We start from the raw sequence: 23290 nt of genomic DNA, 5'->3' as shown, positions 1-23290 counted from the left end.
GTTGTAACGATTTGATTAATTGTACATGTTTAATACACAACTGTGAGGCCGCTGACAAGAATTTAATAAATTGTGGTTGAATAAGGGCATGATGTGGTTATAACGTACGTCGCCTGGCCTGTGTTACGACAATTCAATTTGTGTTGCCATGCCGTAAAACATTTTGTCCGACCTGCCTGTGAAGAGAGACATACGGCCTTAAAGCTTATAAATTTGTGGACGATGAAAGTAGGATTATCAAAACACACTTTCATTTTATAGACAGTATTATAGTCCTTCTCACGATGATCATAGAGAATGTTGAAGCCTTGAAGTCGTGGCTGGCAAAACTCCTGGAGCCAATGTGAGTATTGAATTGAAATGACATTTAGCTTGCATGCTACGTAGCTACGTTAGCTAGCTAGCCAGTGGGCTAGCCAGGCATCAATGGGGGTCTTGCTAGAATCTAGTGGCAAATTCTTGCACGAGTTAGCTAACTATTATTGCCGTTAGCGGACTTTTTATAGCAAAGAGAGACCGTATGACTTCTCTATAACTAGGTAGGGCTAAATAAGCCTTAATTGTGTACGATATAGTATGTTTGTTGCATTGTTAATTTAGGGTAGTTACTTTAGGCACGCAGTTGGCCCACGACAAGTTAGCGTGACTTTATCACATCTCTGTATCAAGTCATGGAGCAACATATAGCATAACGTGTATGTTGTTACGTGTGATAAAAATAGAGTTAAGTCAAGTGTTGAGTCTGTTGCACTTACTATACCTAACGCTGCATTACTAAGTTATAGCCACATTTTAAAAATAGACTCGTTTGCTCTCTGAGTTACCATAGTTACACACACCTTTTCTTTCTCCCTCTGTTTCAAATGTAATTTCAGCCAGTTTCTTTGTTATTGCAATGCATATGTTGCTAAATAAAACGCTTAAACACACTGATATATTTGAATGGGTAACAACGTGATACAAGAGGAGTTGCTGTGCACACCGATTATGCAGTCACTACAGACACATAAGTGTCTCCGTATATTAATGCATGCTTATGAAAGTGCTTCTGGTGTGCTGCACTCAAATTCTCTCAAGAAAAGGGAAACATTTTTGCTCCATATGGAACCTTGTTACAACTTGTTTAAGTGGCTTGGTCCTGTGCTGGCTTTGTTACAAAATGAGCCTGTAATCAGCATAAGTAACTATAGTTTCACATTAATTTCATGTTTCTAAAAAAACCCTTATTTGCAATGCTTGTTTTTTCTCGTCAGTGGTTTTGTATGTTATTTTATCAAGTGCCCCGACCTTGTTTTTTTAAGATCGAATGGAAGTGAAAGCGGTTTTGAATATTTATAGGGTTAGGGTTAGAGTTTTATCCGCTCTTAGGCATTTAGCTCTGCAGTGGTTACATATTAGCTTGTAGTTGTCAAGAGTGCTTTCCTGGGGCCTTTTGCCTTTACAATGTTATAATCATCCCACCACTTGCTGGTGGAGAGCATTTCTGACGTGATCTCTTAGCCTGTCAGGGTTTTGAAAAATGAAAGATGCAGTGGGAATTGTTTTGGTTTAAAATTTTGGGAACTTTTCTTTTTTAATGTTTCTAATGGTCTGTGCTGCAGGTAATACTATTGGTCTCACTAGGTAGTGATTATGTTTCAGAGTTTTAATGCACATGGATTGTTGGACACCAGTAGACAGCACAACTTGCAGCTGAAGTTGGTTTAATCAAAATTTATTTGAAACTTTAGTTTCAGTTTGCTCACTCAGTTTTGTCTCCCCTCTCTTTTCAGTCATCAGATAGTTTGGCAAACATGTCATTGCTTTTGGTATTGTCAAAACAACGAGTAACTGAAATTCTAAAATACATATATTTTAACCTGCAGATGTGATGCTGACCCCTCTGCATTAGCCAACTATGTGGTGGCTCTTGTGAAGAAGGACAAACCGGAGAAAGAGTTGAAAGCACTTTGTGCTGATCAACTTGATGTCTTCTTACAAAAAGGTATGAACTTCAAAAACTTCTGTGCTTCTGTGATTGAAAGCAACATGCTGTTTTGCTATTGACCCTGCATCATGCTGGTCAAGAAAGTTGTGCTTTTTCCCATCCTTGACAGAAAAGCATTTAATTTACTCCTTTCATATAATTCAGAGATAATCGAGACTTGCAGTTATGTTACAAGGTTGATAGGTTGATTTAGAGACCTAAAAATGTAGTCTGGTAGAGTGGGTCTACTGGCTTTCTCTTTTAGGTAACTGACAACTACAAATGGGTATATGTGTTTAGATTTCATTCATTACATAGTTTGCATTTTGCAAGCAGATTCCACAATACAGCATCAGATTTCTAATAGGTGAAACTGCCCAAGTGCACAGACATCATCTAATAGTGTCGTGTATATACATATATACACACATACGTATATATAAATGTGATCAGCTGTTCATTAGCACCACTTATAGTTCCCGACATGACCACTAGAGGGTGTGTTGACATCATTTGCAAATGCTTTGACCTCTGTAATGTTTCCAGGCTGTTATGAACGAAGCATCATCCTGGTTAGCTTGAGTCGAGTTATGCTCTCTTTCCATGCATGATTGAAATTTGGTTTTACTTTACAAGAAGAACAATCAGCTACAGGAGCTTGAATGGACTGGTGACAGTTACACTTGTCTTAGCTATTTACTTTATCCCATGTTGAGAAACAGCTGCTTATTGAAGTTAAAATTCACAGACACTTAAGCCATCCCTGTATAAAAGCACAGCCTGAGGCTGCAAAGAAAGTTACTTCATCTAACACCTTTGGAATAACACACTTAAAGATTACCGTGAAGTAAATTGTTCTAATTACGTCTTTGAAATTTACTTTCAAATTCTTTGTGTGTCTGCATGTGTTGAATATTCTCTTTTATATATCATGTTACATTTTTATGAAGCACCTTTCAATGTTTGATCTCTCTGCACTTTCTGTATGTGTGTGTGTGATTCAGAAGGTTCAGAATGCTGGTACATTTTTTGCCTGAAGGACAGGTTGCTCTTTGAGAGAGAACGGGCAAAGCTGCACATAAATCAAGTGAATCTGTTCACAAGATTAATTTTATCATTGCAGAGACAATGGGATTTGTTGATAAACTTTTTGAAAGTCTGACAACCAAGAACTACCTGGGAATTCCTGCTGCCACGGAAGCTCCTAAAGAGGAGGTCAAACCACCTGCAGTTAAATCTGATGTTGTGGAGGTAAGAAGAGCTAGTGGATTGAAGAATTTGAGAAATATCTCATTGTGTGTTACTGGACACTGTATTTTTTCAGGGATATTGACTCAAAACCATTTTCCTCTTCCTAACTGTTTTTTCCCTCTAGGCCGAGACTCCAGAGGAGGAGAGAGAAAACAGGCGGAGGAGAAGTCCTCTGAGAAACCGTTCTGACTTCAATGAGTCCAGGTATGGCTGTGGCTTCAGGGATATGTTTCATCTCAGGTTAATGACTGAGCACAGAGCGTCTGCACATACTCTATTGACATGGGAGACACAAAACACCTGAACCCCAGTCTCATACTGAAATTTCCAATACACTGTGCCTCAGCTCATTACTGCTGACCAAACTCTTCATTTTGCATTGCGTACTTGGGTAGAGACTCTAACTGAGGTACATTTGCGTGGTTATTTTGAAATCCCATGAGTTCTGCTTTTAGCTTGATGGGGGGCCCAGGTGTCCAGTAGTCTGTCCCTTGTCTATACCACATCTAGTCAATAACAAAGAGGATAGTACAATAACTGTTATACTATTTTGTCTCTTCAGTACGGTTGATAAATGCCACTAAAACCGATTTCAATGTGCGTATTGATAGATTTAGATGAAAATATGATCCATGTGTTCTTATTTTACATACCACATTTATCTCCTCAGGTTTAAGATTCCATGTAGCTATAAACCTCTACTGCTTCAAATGGAAAACATGTTACATCTAGTTAGGTGAGATTGAAGAACAATTAAATACGTTGGCACAATATCTGTCCATGTATCTTATTCCAAATGATTAATTATCACTTTCAGGCAAGAGCCTCCCTGTATGTCTAGAGTAGATGCACAGAAGACTGAAGAGAAATTGGTTTACTTGCAGCTTATACTTGACCATCAAACTCGGTTATGAACAGTAGCGTGTTTACCTGTAAGGCCAGAAAACAAGCGACGGCACACCTGGTCTCCAGTCTCTCCAGGGCTGCTGCTCCTCCCAACACTCTCTTCTACTATCTATATTTTGAGTAAGGCTGCACTCTTCCTTTCCCCTGCCTTTACCTACTTGCAGAATTCACCTGTTGTTGTCATGTAGTTGGTGCAAATTGGATGTTTTTACCCAAACACCGTGGGAAATAACTAACTCTCACAGACGAGATGTGACACCTCTTTGACATGTCTGTTGGACTGAGTAGTAATTCAGATTTAACTTATAACTTATCTACCACGCAGGAGCCGCGATGACAGGCGGAGAGATGAGCGCAAGCGCCGCGACTTCGATCGCCACGGGAAAAGCAGCAGCGATTCCCACCGTGAGCGAGAGCGCCACGAGCGTCGCAGGGGCAGCCCCCGCGGGAGGAGCTACAGCCGCAGCCGAAGCAGGAGCCGCAGCCGGAGCAGGAGTGGCAGCCAAGGAAAGAGCAGGGACAGAGAGCACAGAGGAGGCAGAGGTAAGAAAGTTACTCACACCCCATCTTCCCACAGCCAATAACAACAGCACAGAGGACCAGACCCAGGAGTGCAGAAGCTCCTGTCAGCACTGTTGAACTGTGCATTCGTGATGCAGAAGCGGTGATGGAGACATCCTGGGTGCCTAGTTGAGAAGAAACTGAAAGGAGTTCTGGATGTTGCAGTTTGTATTATTTTCTGTTGGATTGTTGGCCAGTGTTGCTGGGAATTGTTCACGATAAAGAACAATGTGGACAGCTTTGCTATCATATCAGTGGGAATTCAGCAACAAGGGCTGGAACTGGCCTTATTACTGTCGAGGTTAATTTGTGTTTTCGAAAATCTTAAAACATTTAACGTTTAAACTTGTGCCATTACTCTGCTCTACTTGTGTTACACTAAAGTTGCTCTAATTCTGCTCTTCTTTAACAGACTTCAAGTCAAAGTTTGAGTTGGAAAGGAAGGACTCCGACTGCTACAACTCTTCCACCACGTCGAGTTCCCAGCAGCAGCACCCGTCGCCTCTCCTGCCCTTGCCCACCCCGCCACACCCCTTTTCCTCTTCTTCCTCGTCATCCACTGGGGTCTCGGGAGCTGGAGGCGTTCCCATAGCAACACCAGCTCACCTGCCTGATAGCACCACAGATAGCTGGTCCAGCTACTATGGCTCTCAGAGACAAGATGGTGTCGGCAAGCCCTTCAGCGGCAAGGGTGCTTCACTCAAACAGCGCTGCAGGGATTACGATGGTAGGAATGGAGGGGAATCATCGTCCCCTCCTTTCATGTGATTTCTGCTTTTTATCAATTCTTATTTATTTATTTTTTTTTGCTGAACAGTTCCTTCTTCGATCTTAGAAGCTTGATTTGTCCAGCATACGTTGTGGTCACTTAAAAAGTTTGATGTTCTGCTATTATGTAAACTCTGCCATTATCTCCCCATGAGGGTTATTGATTGCCTTGTTTAGTGCCATCACTAATGACCACTGTTTAGCTCTCCTCCCTTTTCCAGAGACACAAGAGGGTTTAAAATTACCCACTGTCCCTGAAGCACACTGCTATCTGTCACAGTGCTGAAACACAGCCACAAGGGACCTAGTGCTTTAATGAGACAGTGGGGTAAATACATGTACTGTAGGTCTTAGCTTAGAACTACAGCAGTCTTTTCAACTTGTTTATTTATTTCTGTTGCTCTTTCACTCTTTTGTGAATGAACTTGACTTCCACAGGCCAACTTCCCCTTTGAAAGATTGCAATTTGTTACAAATAAATACTGCAGAGTACCTGAAGAGAACGTACCTGGAAGCTTTGTAGTTCTTACTTAGAGAATGTATGTTAATGCTGCCTTAAACTTCTAAACCACATATAGACGAAAAAGCTAAATTTTGACGTCTTGTTTCTCTCATTGTCACAGAAAAGGGATTTTGCGTCCGTGGAGACCTTTGTCCATTCGACCACGGCAACGACCCTCTCATTGTTGATGATGTCAATCTACCAAGTATGATTCCGTTCCCACCCCCACCTGTTATGCCCCCCGCAGGCCTGCCCATACCCCCGATCACTGAACCACCCCCTCCCCTTAGGATGCCTTCGATGCCACCCTATGGCCAGCCACCACCACCGGGCGTCTTCCCCATGACTGGTAAGTAACTAGTACACAGATGCCACCTCTTACAAACTTCTCACGTTGTGCTATTTGAGTAATAATTCAAGTAGCTTTTTCACAACTGTGAAAGTGATTTTTTGTTTTGCGCAAACCACTGCAGCCTGTTATTCTTAAGTGCTTGTTTGCACAAGACATTTTTTTTCCTTCCTTTTCTGGTAATTTGCTCACTTATGAATTTCTTAACATGAATACTTTTTGTTATGTTTAGAAAACTGTATTTCCTGTTACTGAGGGTCATCTCTCAGTGACTGCCACTTTCCTGGCCTCCACCACCAGTGGATAATCACACTGTGATTATACTGTGTTTTGCACAGATAACATTTCACAGATCTCGTGGTGTGGCACTTTTTTATTTAATGTGACACTGTGTCTATACACCGATCAGCCACTTACAGATGAAGTGAATTACATTGATCATCTTGTTACAATGACACTCGCCAAGGAGTGTGATGTGCGTCACACCATGATGCATTCAGGAGAAAAAGCAAGCTTTTCTGTCAGAAAACCATGGCATTCATGCAAGTGATACTTTGACATGTGCTGCTGACCTAAACATTGTAGCAGACAGGGTAGACCCCTTTTTAGCAGTGGCCTCTTTCAGCAGGACAGCCACCCCCTGTCCTAAAACTTTTAACTTTTTGCATACTAGTAATATTACTAATTACTGAGGCCCTTGCTGCAGGACTATGAGTAAACTAGCAAACAGATATTTGGATCCCATATACATTTTTAAAAAATGCTGATTGTGGTTAAAGCCCTGCAGTCTGACTGACCTGTTCCACCCTTTTGCTTTGAATACCCTTGTTCTTGAAATGTTCTTATTGTGTGTTTTTGTCCTATTTGTCATAAATCAGATGCTAATTCTATTCCATTGCATTGAACAGATTATATTACTTTCTTTCACTTTTACTGCCATATTAAAGCAAACAATGCAGTGTGGAAATAAGTTTTAGTTCACTGTCATATCTGCAATATGCCTGAGACATCAGCATGGGCTTGTATCTCCCTCAGGACCCCCACTGATAGCAACCAGTGGAATTGATACCCCCAACCACCAATCGGCAATCACGTCTTCTCCTCCTATTGGACCGCCTGGTGTGGGGCTGCCACCTACTCTTCCTCCTCCTCCTCCACCTCCTCCTTCCTCGTCCTCAACTGTGTCTCTTCGTCCCCAGTATGCCCAGTCTGAATGTAAGCAGCAATGCCTTTCCTGTTCAGATTGGCACTATGTGATTGGTGGAGACATTGCTGTGGCTGTGGTTCTATTTCCTGCTTTGAGTTTTCTTAAATTATTTCCAGTTAATTATAGTTGTAGACATATTGAAGATAGGATTTCACGAAGTTAAAATTGAACTATAATGACTAAGCTACTGAAGTTTAAGTTGCTTTTTCTGGACTTTAAAGTACCCCGTTTTTGTATTTTGTTCTTTTAAGTTACGTTTTGTGTGTGATGTTCATGTTTTTCTTTGAGCTGCAGTAACAGATGTTGACCAGAGAGAAGCGCTGTTTATTAACCTACCAGACAAAGTAGCTACGAGCGGTTAACATTCACTCTGCAGCATCTTTATTGTGTTGAATGCTTTCCCCGTAATTCACCTCATGAATAATTATACAGTTAAGCAGAAATGCTACGACTTTAGGTGGACTATTTTTAGCTAATTACAAATTCAGGCTTTTGACCTTAATACCACTTTCCACTGTCAAAATCACAGCTGTTACGAGTGTTTCAGTTAATTGTATCCGGATAAGAATTATCGTTCAGTGGTGGTTCACCTTGTTTATCAGATCTTCTTTATATTTTGTCCAATAGTACATATTTTAATTACTACTCAGAACTGTATTATCAAAGAGTGTCACTGGTTGCTATCACTCCACTGCGTATATTTAAATTTCATGCAAAATCTATACAGAATTGATGTGTGTTAGATAAGTTGCTTTTGTTTGTGCTTTTATCTAATTTTTATATGAAGGACTGCCTGACTTCACTGTGTAATTTCACTTAGTCTTTATTCCTCATTCTTTGAATTTAGATTATTTTTTCACATTTGTTTCTATGACCGTTAAAAATATTTAATATTCTATCTAATCTTGTGTTTGTGTGTATCTTCATTTTTACACATTAGATAACTATGATCCGGAGGGTTATAACCCAGAATCCCCAGGCCTGACTGCAGCAGGTCGTAACCCGTATCGTCAGTTCATTCCCCGTGTCCAGTCGCAGCGCTCCAACCTCATTGGCCTCACCTCCAGTGAAGGACAAGGCTCCAGAGGTAGCAAATGTTAGCCTTCTTAATACTCAAACTATTCCCCAAACTCATTATGACCAGTGATATGTGGATGTTAGTGTCAGTGTTTATTATTACAACAACTAATGTTTATTATTGTTGCTCTGTGTTATGGTGTGTGTGTCTTCCAGCTGCCAACATAGTGATCCAGACAGAGCCTGCCCCTGCAACCAGCAGTCCTGGAAGTAATGTCTCCCGTTTTAACACTGATCAGGACAACAGGAAGAGAACTATGGGAGCCAGTACAGCTGAGGGACCAGCAGCTAAAAAACCTTGGATGGAGAAGTAAGGATTCAAATCCACTCCAAAAATAAGCTGTTGGAATTTGAAATTTGACCTATTATGAAAATTCTGAAACTTAAATCTCGTGTAATCTGTACTACAGACTTATGTACAAGGATCCCATCGCAGAGACTGACATTAACTGAATCTCTGCTCTCCAAACCAAAGAAGCTCTGCTTAGTTAACATGGCGCGAAAAGAAAATTGGAGGTTGTCTTGACAAATCTTTTCACAGCAAAAACATTTTTACATACAGAAGCAGTTTCTGATTGTTTTGTTTGTAGTAAAGCTTGGGGCTTTGAAAATTGCACTGCCTCAAAGTGTTCATAGGCACTTAATGAACAGGTTCTTGTTCTGTGAAGACATTTGAGGAAGCTAGCTTGCCAGTTGAAATTTGATCAAACAAATTGGTTCCTTCCCCACGTATCCCTAAGAGAGCCTTGTTTCAGGCCAAGGTGACTCATAGGTCTGGAGGAGCCTGTCTTTTGTCTCAGCTGTGGGAAGCAGGTGCTCATGAAAATGCACTTTGCAAAGGGTCTGCTTGTAATCCATCTTGGGTATCAAGCAGGTTGACATGCCCACTGTTGTGGCTTGATGGCATTTCAGTATGAAGGCAGAAACTTGAACCCCAGGTCATCAGCCTTCATTGCGGGTGACCTTGCCCAAATTGTTGATGAACCTTTCTGCTTTTTCCGTTAATTTGTCTTTGAAGCAAATGCTGTGTAATACTTAAGATGTTAACATTTCAGTCTTCTGCTTGTTTTAGGTCAAACTTTAACAACCAACATAAGAGCGGCTTTCCCAAGAGGCATCACTATGTGAACACTAAGTTGGAGGTGCGCAAGGTCCCACGTGAGCTGAACAACATCACCAAGCTCAACGAGCACTTCAGCAAGTTTGGAACCATTGTCAATATCCAGGTAAAGTGAATCATTTGGTGCTTTTCACTTAAGAGGCCTGCAAAGGACAAATGCAGGCAAGATTGGTAGTAGTAGACATGTTGGAATTGTGAGAATTAGAGAATTTTGATTTGTCAAAAAGCCTTTATGCTCTCAACACAACTTGGAAAATGACTAGCAGGGCTGTAAGCCACATAGAACATCCCAGAGTAAATTTAGCCTGTTTAAATCTCATATAATCTGATTGCTAGAATACAATATGTTAATAAATATATGTCTGTTTGACTAAGGGTCATGCTACTTTCAGTGTGCTTTTCATTTTTAGTTCAGCTCTGCTGAAGAGTTAGTTTCATCATATACATATGTAACCTGCATGCTCTCCAGGTCGTGTTTGGCGGCGATCCAGAGGCGGCATTGATCCAGTACACAAAGAATGAAGAGGCCAGACGGGCCATATCCAGCACAGAGGCGGTCCTCAACAACCGCTTCATTCGTGTGTACTGGCACCGTGAGCCGGGCACCAATGCCACAGGGCTCCAGCCGCAGGAGCAGAGCTCAGGGAGCCAGGTGGCTGGGTCAGCACCCAGCCCAGGGCCACAGCACGGCAACATGCATAAGGTTATTATGTTGTAAACCTGAAGTTGTTTGTCTTTTCGTAGTGATCTCTGTTACCCATTGCTGAAACTTTTCATTAGATTTACCCCCCTGCTTTTTTCATTTTTGCAGGGGATCAAGCAGCACAGTCCAGCCGCCTACGTTTTGAACAAGACTGTACCCAAGCATCGCCTGCCAGCAGTAACTGGGACTGCAGCTACAACCAAGCTGGACAACCTGAACCCAAACACAGACACAGTTCCTGTATGTTTTAGTTTATACGCATGTGTCAGGTGGTGCCAGACCTGACTGAAATATTATTTTCAAGTAAATGGCGAAAGCTCATGTTATTAGAATATTAAGTAATTAATAATATCTTCAGGAGAACATGAATGTCTGTACCAAATACCATGGCAGTCAATTTCAACAGCTGTCAAAGTGTTTTACTGAAACACAAAAACATCAACCTCACGGAAGAGGAAGTCATAGGATCACCAAAGTATTTAAGATTTATTCTCTGAGGACCATGAATGTCTTTACAGTACAGGACAATCCCTCCAGTAGTTGGGCAATTATTTCAGTGTACCCTTGCTTGGGTTTGTTGCAGCTGTCCACAGCTGTTACCAAAACTGTTACCGGTTACCGAAATGTGTCTTCTTTGCCTTAGGTGACGCCTGCACTGACGAACACTCAGAAGAGCCCCTACTCCTCGACAGCCCCGAAGATGTCCTCAAAAAGCCTTGGGAAAACGGGAAAAGCCCTTGAAGCGCAAGAAGTTCTCAAGAAGAAACAGGCATGTTGTTTCATGCTGCCATGCCAGCGAGCAGCGCTTATGCTTAACAATTTGTTTCTCTCAGGGTCCACCATTGTGAAATCAAATGTTCGTTAACAGCATATAATGTTTCTTCTACCTGATTGAATGTATTTTATTAAATGTCTGTTTTTCATTTAGGAGGCTTTAAAACTCCAACAGGACATGAGAAAGAAGAAGCAGGAGATGTTAAAAACACAGATTGAGTGTCAGAAGGTAAGACTGGCCTTCCAGAAAGCCCATCTTTTCTCTCATCTTAGCTCTTTGTTTATACTGCCTTTTCCACTTTTTTCTCTCTCACTGCTTGTCCTTTCTGTACCAGGCCTTGATAAACCGCCTGGAGAAGAACCGGGGGATGAAACCTGAGGAGAGGGCCAACATCATGAAGACTCTAAAGGAGCTCACGGAGAAAATTGAACAGCTGCAGAACGAAATGAACCCTAACCCTGTGTCCCAGGTGCCCAGCACCAAATCCAACCACAGCCAGCCCAAGACCAAGACTGATGTAAGTTTCTGATTTTCAGTTTTTGCAGACAGCCCTGCCACTGGTGGACCTTGCTGTATTTAATCAACAAAATGTTTTCTCGTTTTACATGGTATGTGACCAGGCGCAGAAAGAATTGCTGGATGCTGAGCTGGAAATACACAAAAAGATGAACTCTGGTGAGGATACAACAGACCTCAAGAGAAAACTGGGGCAGCTACAAGTGGAGGTAAAAAGCATGCACGCATTAAAAGACACACACACTCATGGAGTACATAACCACAGAGCAACAATCTGAGAAGATGACTAGCACGGCCACACACGGATCTATAAAGACACATCACACACAAAGAAACTTGGATCATCAGCATTTTTCTTGAGGGTTGAATTTGAGGATGTGATACCAAGAAATATCTTTGAGGAAGTCAACAGATAAGATTGTAGCCACATATAATTACTCAGCACTTCCTCGTATATGCGTAACAACATTTTCATCACCAATCAAACTCATGTTGTATCAATCCTAGTTGGTAAGAACAACTGCTTACAAGAAGTCTCATTCAGTCTTCTAGACTACAGAAGTTTTAGTTCATTAGTTTGAATAGAGTTTGTGCTGCATACAGGTGTGTTACAGTGCATTGGGGCTCACTTGACTTGGTAGTGTTGCATACAGTGATTCAGATACAGTGTATGTCCATAAGATTGTTTTTAAAAGAAGCATGCACAGTTTGTGAATGAATAATCTAATCTATCACGCAGGATGAAAAATCACCAGATGTGTTGTTTGCCACACTCATTATGTTATGATAATATGTATTTGGAAATGTATGGATGTTAACCAACACATCATCGTACTGATTCTGCAAGAACTGAGTTGATACCTGAAAAAGTACAGAAATCTGAGTCTGTTTGCTAAGACTATTCATCAGAACAACAGAAGTCTATTAGTCAGCTCAGACTTGGCCCACATCTCCTCTCGCCTCAAAGCTAACAGTGCACAGACGAGGTTGGCTGTGTCACAAGATCAGCCTAACAAGAACATAGCTTTTGTTAGCAACACCCTGTCTGGCATGTTTTTCCCCCCTCTCCCCCGTGGGTCCTAAATTAGTTTAGTTGTTAAAAATGCATAACCACCTCTCCCTTCCGTCCAAACCGAACTATTCTTCTGCACATTAAGCTGCAGCCACTTAAGCAAGCCCAGAGGAGCAGCCGCTAACGAAGCCAAATCAGACATGGGTCCTACACTGATGGAGCCCCGTCTCATTAAAGTTTGAGCCGCCGGTCCTTGTAAGAAAATCGCGGGATGACAATTAGAGGGAGAAGTGAGGGAGGGACAAATGGAGGAGAGAGTGGTTGTAAGGTTGTGGAGTGGTTAAGATGGAAGGAGATGTCACTTTAAAAATGGAGGAGTGATGAACTAATGGTGAAGGGCAGAGAGTGATGGAGGAAGAGCTGAGTCCAGTACGTAGAGGTTGTTTAAGCTCTGAGGATAAGGAAAGTGTAATATATTTCCTGAGCCCTATTGTTTAATGTATAAATTAAGATTGCATAATTTTGGTGGTGCTAGATTTTTTTGTAAACACATGATAAATACTGTAGTTTGCTAACATAACATTTTTTGTATGTTTTCACTTTGAAAAGCACAATGGCGCTGCGCCAAGGCACAATCTGTTTTCCACATCTGTTCGTAATGATTTTTTTAACATAGCCAGGTGGCGCTCATATATTCTTCTGTGTGTACTGATAGTAAAGCAGCAGCAGCCAGCCAGTCAGTGATTTCATAATATTAAGCCTCCTGATCTGTCCTCCTTTAGGCGACTCGCTTGGGTCTGATCAGGCCTCCAGCGGGTCGAGGTCGGGGCCGAGGGAAGGCGACACTGGAGCCCGGGTCTATGCATGGGGGCCGCGGCCGTGGCCGAAGCCGGGAGTTGATGGCTCGCAGCGGGGCCATGAATCGCATGGTGGTTGACCACAGGCCCAGAGCTCTGGCTATTTTGGGGGTCACTCAGGAGGAGAAAGAAGAGCTAAGGCCACACTTTGTGGTGGGGATCTTTTTGGTGTTGTTTAGATGAAGATTAAATATCAAGGAGTTAACACTGAATTTGATTATTGAACAGTTACACTGAAATTCATACCAGTCTTTTTTTTTTCCCTTTACAACCTTAGAAATTTGGTGAGATTGAGGATGTGCGTGACCAAGACGCCAACAGTGTTGTCATGACCTTTAAGACACGAAGCGAAGCCGAAAATGTAAGTCACGTGGCCCTAAATCAGACCAAACTGACCAGTTTTCATCAGTGAAAACTGATTAATTGATGTGAGCATAACTTACATTTGTCCTCTTGCTTTGATTTCTAGGCAGCTAACCAAGGAGCTAAGTTTAAAGGTCGTGTGCTTCAGATTTCTTGGTACAAGCCCAAAACGCCCTCTGTTACAACAGAACCAGAGGAGGAGGAGGCAAAAGATGATGACAATGCGGTATGATACATCACACTCAATATCTTACATGGCTTCATGTGTTAACATCACCAACGTATAGTCATCCACAAACCAAGGAAGGAAGTCCATGTACAGGACAACTTGAAATCCTAGGTGGGAAAACTTTTGGGAAGTTTTAGTTATATTCACAGATTTTACTTGCGCATTTCTCTTCAGTGCTGCTAAATTTTTCACCTCTTCTCCCAATGGAAAATCAGGGCAAGCTTCTCAGTACTTAGAGCATCTTATCCTTTTGAGTAAAACTGCATTAGTGTCAGGTGAAATCCTCATACTGTATTTTCATGTGTTCATGCTTGTGGGGAAGTATGTTTCATGACCTACGGGTCAGTGCTGTCACTTCAATACACTTTGTATTATTTTTAAAAGTCTTTGATAAGCGTTTTGTGTTATGTCTCAGTGCAGCCATTCCCACTTAAAACTGATCCACTCAAAAAAAAAAAAAAAAAAAACCCTGTCATTTCAGTCCAGTATTGAAATAAACACATTTTCTGTAGTGTGAGAAGCATCATCAGTTTTCACATTCTTTTTGTGCTGGAAAATTACCCAAAAAGCAGCAACCTTTTGGTTTGTGAAAATCATAATGTTTTCATTTCCGGTCACTTTTTGTTGGCACTGTGTCAGATTGAAAGATGTTATGTTTACTGCCATTTACATGAGAAAGAATATCAGAAGGAGATGATACGAAGGTTTATTTTATTTGCGGAGTCCTGACAACTTCAGCAGAATTGGACGGCCATGTGTTGTATGTTTGAGTTACCAGCACAATAATCTTAGTCCAAAGACAGTCCATATTGAGTTTAGAGCCCATAGTAAGTTTACGTAGCAGTTAAAAAAGCAAAAACAAAACATCAAAATGGATCCACAGAACCCATTGATAACTGGCGTTAGCATGTCAGCGTCTGCAGCCGTTACTCAAACAGAAAAACTAGGAAGGAATTTAGTTCATGCTCTCTTTTGACAGCCTACAGATAGGCTTGTTTCTCATCAGGGACAGGCTATCTATCTGTCTATTTCACACGAAAGCTGTGTCTAGTCACGGCACCTGTACAAATTTGGAAATCCGCTCACATATGACGTGCGACAGACAATGATCTAGATGAGTAATAAAATGCCCTTGCTGTGTGAGGTAAATGCGCAGCGCAATGTGAAGAACCATGATATAATCTCATAAATTTGAATGTTCAAAGCTAAAGAGGATATTTTTTTTTCCTTTTGAACAGAAGGAAGCCAGCTCTTACTTGCCTGGTGAGGAGGAGGAAGAGGAAGAGGAAGAAGATGACGATGAAGATGACGAGTACGAGAGCCGATCTTGGAGGCGGTGAAGATATTGTGATTCGTCGTTATCTGCTCTTCAGCGAAATCAGTCCTTAATCCCCCCCCAACCCAGTTGCAGATCAAAATCAATACAACAGAACTTTTTTTTTTCCTTCCCAGTATTTTCAAGTAATTTTAGACTCTCGTCAAAGTAAAAACTCTTTACTTTACTGTACGTGAAAAGAAGTTTAGAGGGCCAGTGGTTTTTGTATCCCTCGACTCAACAATTATTTAAAACATCTCACTTTTGCTGAGAAAGAAAAATGTTAAGTTGTTCTTATAGATAGAAAAGCCTATGTAAGTTTCAGTGTGCTTACCAGATGATAAATATCAGTAATGCACAACATTTGTGTCTACTGTGAATAGGTATTTTTATACATACTGTATTTAAGCTCTTTTCTCACCAGTTTTTTAAGAAGATCTTGTCCTCAGTTCAGGGACAGCCATTCCTTCACATATAGAACATTCTCTGTTGCTAACAGAGATATTTATTTATTTTTCCACAGCGTAGATGCACTGTGCAGTACCTATGTGGGCACAGTATGGTGGAGTTTCCTGTTTCACTTTGCCCACAGCTCGTTTTGGTATGGGTTTGCTCAAAATCTTCAAGGATCCAAATATTTTTGACAGTGGCTCTCTCTTCTGGCATGAATACGTGCTCGTTTGTGCATGTTGTATTCATCAGTAAGCAGAGGCCACTCCTGCCCAGCACCCGAAGGCACTGATTCTCTACCACGGTGGGAGTCAGTGCAGGTACAGAAGGATACCAGTGCAATAGAAAAATCCAAACTGTGTTTACAGATTGCCGTTTCCATGCATGTCACATACAGTCTTGTGGTAAATATTCTGATTTTTCCCACTTAAGTTTATTTTGTTGCTCATTAAATGTCTGATGCCACTCTGTGTAAATACAAACATCCACGAGTGTTCGACATTTTTTGAAGAGTGCATCACGTTTTTCCACTTGTTTAATTCTGCCTCCTGGTTGTCCAAAGAGTCAAACAGGACAAGAGCCAGATCACCCATCTCAAAAAATAAAAAAAATAAGTGAGATCCATAGACAGGGGTTTGAATGTAAGACGAAACAGTTGATTTTAATATATATATATAATTTCTTTGCCTTACACAATCAGCGAATGGCTGAATTTTTACAAGATTTGTGATTTGCTTTTGTAAATTTTGTAAATGCTTTAAAGAGAAATTACTGTTGTACTCATGAGTTTCTTTTTCTGTCATTTTAAATGAATGACGAGGTTGTGTCGGGTAGAAAAGATCTAGCAAGAGTGCTTAGCAGCTCTGCTTAGTCACAAAGGATTTTGCATGTGATAAACCAGTCCACATTGTTATTTCACTAAATTTGTCATCTGAGTAGCACATTTCTTTTATAAACACTTTTCAAAGCTGTGGAAAACACTGCACCACACAATACTATTTGTGCATTAGTGCAGCTTGGCCTGCATCTGAACATTGTCAGCCAGTGCTCTAAACCCACTCTAAACCACGATGTGCACCCTTCGTGACAAAATTTTTATTTTTCATTTTGCCTTCTTTACTGTAATTTAGAATCCTCAAGGTGGGAGGAAAGCAGTCCTTGAAGATTCACATGGAAATGTGCTCGATGCAAGAAAAGACCGTGTTCACAGTTTAAGTTTTTACTTTTGTTGCATCTCTGAAATGAATAACTATGTTTACGTGCGGCCTGATGAAGTGTTGTTTGATGTTCGCTTATCATAAATCAGCTAAACTGATCATATCCAGTAACAAAACCAGTCAGGCGGAAGGAGAGACATTAACTTGTTACATAACTGTAGCAGTTGCACTACTTTACTGAAACATGCAGGCATAAATCTGCATTTATATGGGTTGTGTGTGTAAATATTAGCGCAGATTTCAGCCTGCATGTAAATACACTCAGTAACGGAGGATTGAAAACGGAAATGATCTCCTTGGTCCCCTAACGTTCACTGGTACCACATTTAAAAGTGTGCAGAAATGTCTGAAACGCACCGTGTGATTTCCTCCCACCTTCATTGTCCGTAGCACTCTTGTTTGGATTACATATCTCACTGTTGACTGATAACTCAGAGTCCTTCTGCCAGTGACCTCATTGTCCCGCCAAAACCTGAATTCATGGTTTGATTTGGACTTGTTTTGTTTTTTTTGTTTGTTTGTTTGTTTGTTTTTCTTTCAACATCGCTGTTTAAGTCAGAATGAGGTTCAGGTGTGAGATCGAAAGCTGAAGGTTTTCACTTTAGCACTTAGTACTTTAATATGGTTTTCTCATGTGATTTTGTTTTTTAGACGAGGTTACTGGCAGTTTAAAAGGATACGTGTATACTGGCAGGGTTCTTGCTTGTACAAGTGAGGATTAAGGGAAGGTCTGTCCCACTTTTTGTACTATATTCTGTATGCTACTATCACAACAGTGTAAAAAAATGTAAAATGTTTATTGGATAATAGTTTTGGATTTGTTACTGTTTATATTTGCAGGATGTGGATGTATTTTCTTCATGTATTTTGTTTGTAAAAAAAAAAATGGATTTCTAATTTACTAGCATGTTTGCTTTTGCCAATAAAGATGGAGGAATTTGGTGCTTGTAAAACAATTAAAAAAAAAAAAAGAAAAAGAAAATGAAATTTTTCAATTGGATCTTGGACAACAACAACAAAAAAAAATGAGTTGAAGAAAGAAAATTAACCCAAAAAATTAAACATTGGCAACGGGGGGAAAAAATGCAAGCAAAAGCATTCCGGAAAATATTACCTTAAACTTTTGTGTGGCCTCCTTCATTTTGCATGTTATACAGTATACACATTTTAGTGATGTTACAGAGTTGAAGTAGTACTACAATTCAGTATCAGTGCTGTGACCTTTCCAGATATTTTGGAATCGTTTGGTTACATATGATTGAACCACAGCAGCAAAACTGAATTCTACGTCTAAGCTTCAAAGTATTGAAGTATGACATTGCATTAGAATTAAATTATAGTCGGTTTATTATATTATAGATGTTTGTCAAAAGTTACAACCAACTTAATTCATCCCTAAATTGCACAAATGGGATGTAAAATTAGCTGAATTAGACTGAAAGCAGAGAGTATGCGGAAAAGTACCCTGCTATACAAAAATAACAGCCTTTCATGTAACAGGACACACTTGAGTGTGTTATTGCTGTTATAGCGCAGCCTCTTATCACAGACAAAAAGAGAATGTGCTCCGATTCATTCTTAAGTTTATATTAAGAGTCAGTTTAATCTACAGTGATGTGAGAGTTCAACAGAGACACTCGGCAAACTTACAAGGTGTAACGGTGTCATTAGAGCAGTTGTGCATTTATTTGAAATGTTATGTAATGGTGACCTGATTGTTGTTACTTTTGGCCGCTATTATAAGCCTTAATGACAGTGATAAATCTAAGGAGAGTCAATACAGTTCAGTCCCTTTCATTGTGTTCATCTTATGAAGGACAATAAGCCCTTCACTACTCAAAGATGCTCACAGGGGCATCCATGCCCCCCCCCACCTCACCCCCCCAACCAAATCCCACCACATCACAGGAAAAGACCTCTGATGCTCAGTTTAATTACAGCACCCAGCGACTACGACATATTAAAATATCACTGAATAATGCATGAGCGTTTCTTACTTTAGGAAGCCAAGTGAAAACACTCAGAGTCTGTTTGGTTTAATGCAGGGACTTTTTTCAGCTCTCCCCAGAGGAAGGGATTTCAAAATGGGGGCTGACTGGCAGGGCTCTGGTCCTGGCGGATCCCGTGGCGACCTGGTGACTGGAAAGTGAATGAACAAGTACTGAGGGGAGTGGGCTCTATGGAAGCCAATTCCTGCCCTTAGAATTAGTTATGAAAACAACAATAAATTTACTAGAAACTGTTGGATGGAAATTACAAAGATAAGTCGTTCTAATTATTTTAGAGTTTAAAAAACAACTTTTTTGACATTTCAAAATCACCTTAATAATGAAATATTAAATATGAGAAACATTAGATTTTTTTGTCAATGGGACAAAATCCTTGAGGTTATTTTCAGTTTTCACAGAGATAATTAAGTCACATTTTGACTTCATCACACAATTACAAGACATTTTTGTTTTTTGCTGCTGATAAAAAGTGTGAATGAGTAAAACAGATCTGTGTTTTCAGCTCTGATTGGTAGAGGAAACAGAAAACAAAAAAGCTGCTTATTTTTTTTTTTTTTTTTACCGAAATGACTCATCGCAGCAGGTGAAGAAATGAATGCTGTGACAGGTCATCCTGGTGGCGTGTTTGCAGGCTAGATGGGAGGGTGAAAGGAAGATGAGCTGCTGTCACATTTGGCCACAAGTGCGACAACAATCTCCATGCAACATTTCAGATGCAATCTTCAGAATGTGAAAAGCACAGAGAAGACAGAGTTGTAAACAATGGGCATTAAATTATGAATGTCCCTGGCAATAGAACAGCTATCAAGAAAAAAACTAAGGGTGATGTAAGGGTGAGAAAAGGGACTCCAGACCAACATCTCACAAATCCAGTAGGGGGCTTCTCATGTGTAGCTTTGTTTCTAGTCAAGTCATTTATATTGATGTAGAGCCAAATCACAACATAAGTTAGGGATATGTCATGACACTTTCCAAACAGATCCAGTGCAGATCATACTAACATACAGAGACCTTTGTGGGCAAACACAAAAACTGACTTTGCCTTTATTGGTGCCAATGCGGTTTATTGTCTACACTCGTGAAAAATAGGAATCAAAACATTCACACTAATTAATCACCTCAATCATTTTTAATGTATTTTATCTGTTAGGTAATGTCAATGCAAATCCGTGCTAAGTCCAGGCCTGTGTGTGTGTGTGTGTTTTCTCTCCCCGTGCAAGAAGCCGGACTTAGGCTACATGCAGCTCTTAAAGTTTGGCTCACTCGCCCTGCAACAGGTTTTCCACGGCGAGAAAAAAGAAGACCTTGGCTGTTTTAATCTGTGTAATGAATAAGAACATGCCAACGTGGTAATGGATGCCTGCCACCGTGTTGCTGAATTATTCAGGGTCTGGGGAACCAGAGAGCAGGATCGGATGGACCCTCTGTGTCATCAGTCCGCCTCTGCCCGCCTGGCTCCTCTTTCCAGGACCCGGCCATGACTTTAAACCACGCGGCCACATGAGAAGTCTGGATTGGGCGTTCACATGGGAGGGGAGGAAGAATCAGGCCCCTCGGGTCAGCTGGTCAGCAACCCGCAGGCCTCCTGAAGCCGCTGCTGGGTCGGTCTTTTCACGTTTTACTGAACTCATCCGTCCAGATGTTGAGCAGCCGCTGTCCATGGTGCTGAAATGACTGGCGCGCTGTGTGGTGGATGACGCTCATGTTTTGGTGCTGTCTAATAAATGTGTAAATGCAGCTGGTCGCACAAAGCCTTCCCGTTCTGTACGTAGTAGGCCATTGTCGACATTTTTAACACATCCTGAGTGTTAACCTGCAGCTCCACTCGTTTCAAGCACAGAGACTGATGCGATAATAAACAAACTTATGTAAGAATGCTACAGGAGAGTCAGCAAAATTAAAAAAAATAAATAAATACAGCGTGAAGTAACGACAACGAGCTCATCAGTGACAAACGTTTTATTGGAATATTGTTGTGATTTTGGTTGGGTTTTGTTCGACGCTTGCGCACACGGGACTACATTTTGCAACTTGTAAGTTGAGCAGGGGAGCAGGTGGGAGAGAGGGAGGGAGGGAGGGAAGAAGAGGAGGAGGAGGGAGGCTGAAAGAAGAGGAGGAGGTGGGGAGGAAGAAGGGTGGTGGGGGTTGGGGGGGGAGGACGCCGGGAGGCGCTGCCAACGTTAACAGCTCATTCTGTTGAAGGAGAGCAGAGGAGCTCTGTAGCTGTCCGCTCCCCGGCTTTCATGTCAGGGGCCACACTGCTTGCGAGGTGCTTGCAGGGAGGAGGATGATGACCATGAACGGCAAGCAGCATTTCTCCATGCACCCGGCTTTGCACGAGCCCAAGTATCCCGGCCTGCACTCAGGCTCGGAGGGCATGCGCAGAGTCTGTCTGCCCGCCCCGCAGGTACGTTCAGGTCGTGGGGGAGAGAATGGCTGTGGAGTATTACTGTGGGAGAGGAGGGGGAAAAATATCACACTGGAAATGTCTGTAAAGTTGATTTGACAGGACTTTGTTCTATCCGCTATCTCCCTCTCTCTCCTCTGTCTGTATTCCCCTCTCCCCCTCCCAGCCCCCCACCTCTCCCTCCTCTTCCTCCCTCTCATCCACATGTCTATTCAAGCAATGCTCTTGCTTTCATATTAATTTTTATGACCTGCGCTTTGAGGAGGGTTCTCTCCTCTCCTCGGCGCAGCTTGCCTTTGGAAAATGTTTTTTAGATCCTGAGAGCTGCCTGACAGAATTCCCCACTGACTCCAGTATGCGCACTCTTGCTTGCAGCTGCAGGGCAATATATTCGGAGGCTTTGATGAGAGCCTGCTGGCACGGGCAGAGGCTCTGGCGGCTGCTGACAGCATTGTTTCTCACGGCAAGAGTCACCCGTTCAAACCAGACGTGACTTATCATACCATGAGCAGTGTCCCCTGCACCTCAGCCTCCTCTTCTTCCTCCACCACCGTGCCCATCTCCCACGTCCCCTCCACCATCGCTTCCCACCATCACCATCACCACCTTGGACAGACCCTGGAGGCCGGGGACCTCCTGGATCACCTCTCCTCCAGCCTGGCCGTGACCGGGATGGGTGCTCCGGAGCCTCCCGGGATGAACACGCCGGCGCACCACCACCAGCACCCTCACCACCATCTGCAGACCATGGGGCAGCTGCACCAGGCGATGGCCACCATGGCCCACCCTCATTCTCTGTCAGTGCACGGCGGGATGGCGTGCGTCAACGACGTGGAGTCGGATCCCAGGGAGCTGGAAGCCTTCGCCGAGCGCTTCAAGCAAAGGAGGATCAAACTCGGAGTGACCCAGGCAGACGTTGGGTCTGCGCTGGCCAACCTCAAGATCCCGGGAGTGGGGTCTTTGAGCCAAAGCACCATTTGCAGGTTCGAGTCCCTCACCTTGTCCCACAACAACATGATAGCGCTCAAGCCGGTTCTCCAGGCCTGGTTAGAGGAGGCAGAGGCTGCGTACCGGGAGAAAAGCAGCAAGCCGGACCTTTTCAACGGGAACGAGAGGAAAAGAAAGCGCACCTCCATCGCCGCGCCGGAGAAGCGCTCTTTGGAGGCTTACTTTGCCATCCAGCCTCGGCCATCCTCGGAAAAAATCGCGGCAATCGCTGAAAAACTGGACCTGAAAAAGAATGTGGTTCGAGTGTGGTTTTGCAACCAGCGACAAAAACAGAAACGAATGAAATACTCTGCGGTGCACTGAGTTTCACACATCATGAATAAAATAGCCTACTACATTTTTGATCGAGTGATTAATAATAGCCTAAGTAGCCTAACTAACAGGGATTTATCAGCAGGTCTTCACGTCTCATCTGGGATTATCTCCAAAAAGACTTGCATTTTTCATTTCGTGTCACTCACTCTTCGCTGTTGCACTTTTCTTTTTTTTTTGTTCCATCTCGTCATGAATATGGGACTTTACTGATTGTTAACAGATCTGTGAGGAGGTTGGTTTTGATGTTGTTGATCGTGTATCTTGCACACACTAAGTATGAACTTTTCCCGCCCTGACAGCTTGTCACATTCAGGGATATTAACTCACTTTTTTTTTTTTTTTTTTTTGAAAGCACAAAATGGAGCTTGGATACGATATTTATGAACTGTTGAAGTGAAAGAAATGAG

At 42.0% G+C, this 23290-nt stretch overlaps 2 protein-coding genes across 4 annotated transcripts; both read left to right on the top strand.

Moving 5' to 3' along the window:
• The first annotated feature begins 79 nt into the window (after positions 1-79).
• Positions 80-18264, top strand: rbm27 (RNA binding motif protein 27). Of its 3 annotated transcripts, none has more exons than XM_046410155.1 (21): positions 80-343; positions 1866-1984; positions 3090-3217; positions 3342-3421; positions 4449-4666; positions 5097-5411; positions 6202-6303; positions 7339-7518; positions 8451-8606; positions 8744-8897; positions 9660-9813; positions 10177-10410; positions 10519-10650; positions 11054-11179; positions 11339-11413; positions 11520-11702; positions 11806-11910; positions 13496-13723; positions 13848-13931; positions 14040-14159; positions 15401-18264. In XM_046410155.1, the coding sequence occupies exons 1-21, from the start codon at positions 285-287 to the stop codon at positions 15500-15502; spliced, it is 3054 nt and encodes a 1017-aa protein (XP_046266111.1). In that variant the 5' UTR covers positions 80-284; the 3' UTR covers positions 15503-18264. The 3 variants fall into 3 exon arrangements, with proteins under 3 accessions (XP_046266111.1, XP_046266110.1, XP_046266108.1); XM_046410154.1 differs by having other exon boundaries at positions 6076-6303; positions 8451-8597; XM_046410152.1 differs by having other exon boundaries at positions 6076-6303.
• Positions 18265-21440: 3176 nt separating this feature from the next.
• On the top strand, positions 21441-22871 carry pou4f3 (POU class 4 homeobox 3). The gene is made up of 2 exons (XM_046411288.1): positions 21441-21560; positions 21936-22871. Exons 1-2 carry the CDS (start codon positions 21441-21443, stop codon positions 22869-22871), a joined length of 1056 nt encoding a protein of 351 aa, XP_046267244.1.
• Positions 22872-23290: the final 419 nt, after the last annotated feature.

This window comes from Scatophagus argus, chromosome 14 (assembly GCF_020382885.2).
Source record: "Scatophagus argus isolate fScaArg1 chromosome 14, fScaArg1.pri, whole genome shotgun sequence".
NCBI classification, from domain to species: Eukaryota; Metazoa; Chordata; class Actinopteri; family Scatophagidae; genus Scatophagus; species Scatophagus argus.
The sequence above is the reverse complement of the archived record's forward strand: the minus strand, read 5'-3'. Positions and strand labels throughout refer to the sequence as shown.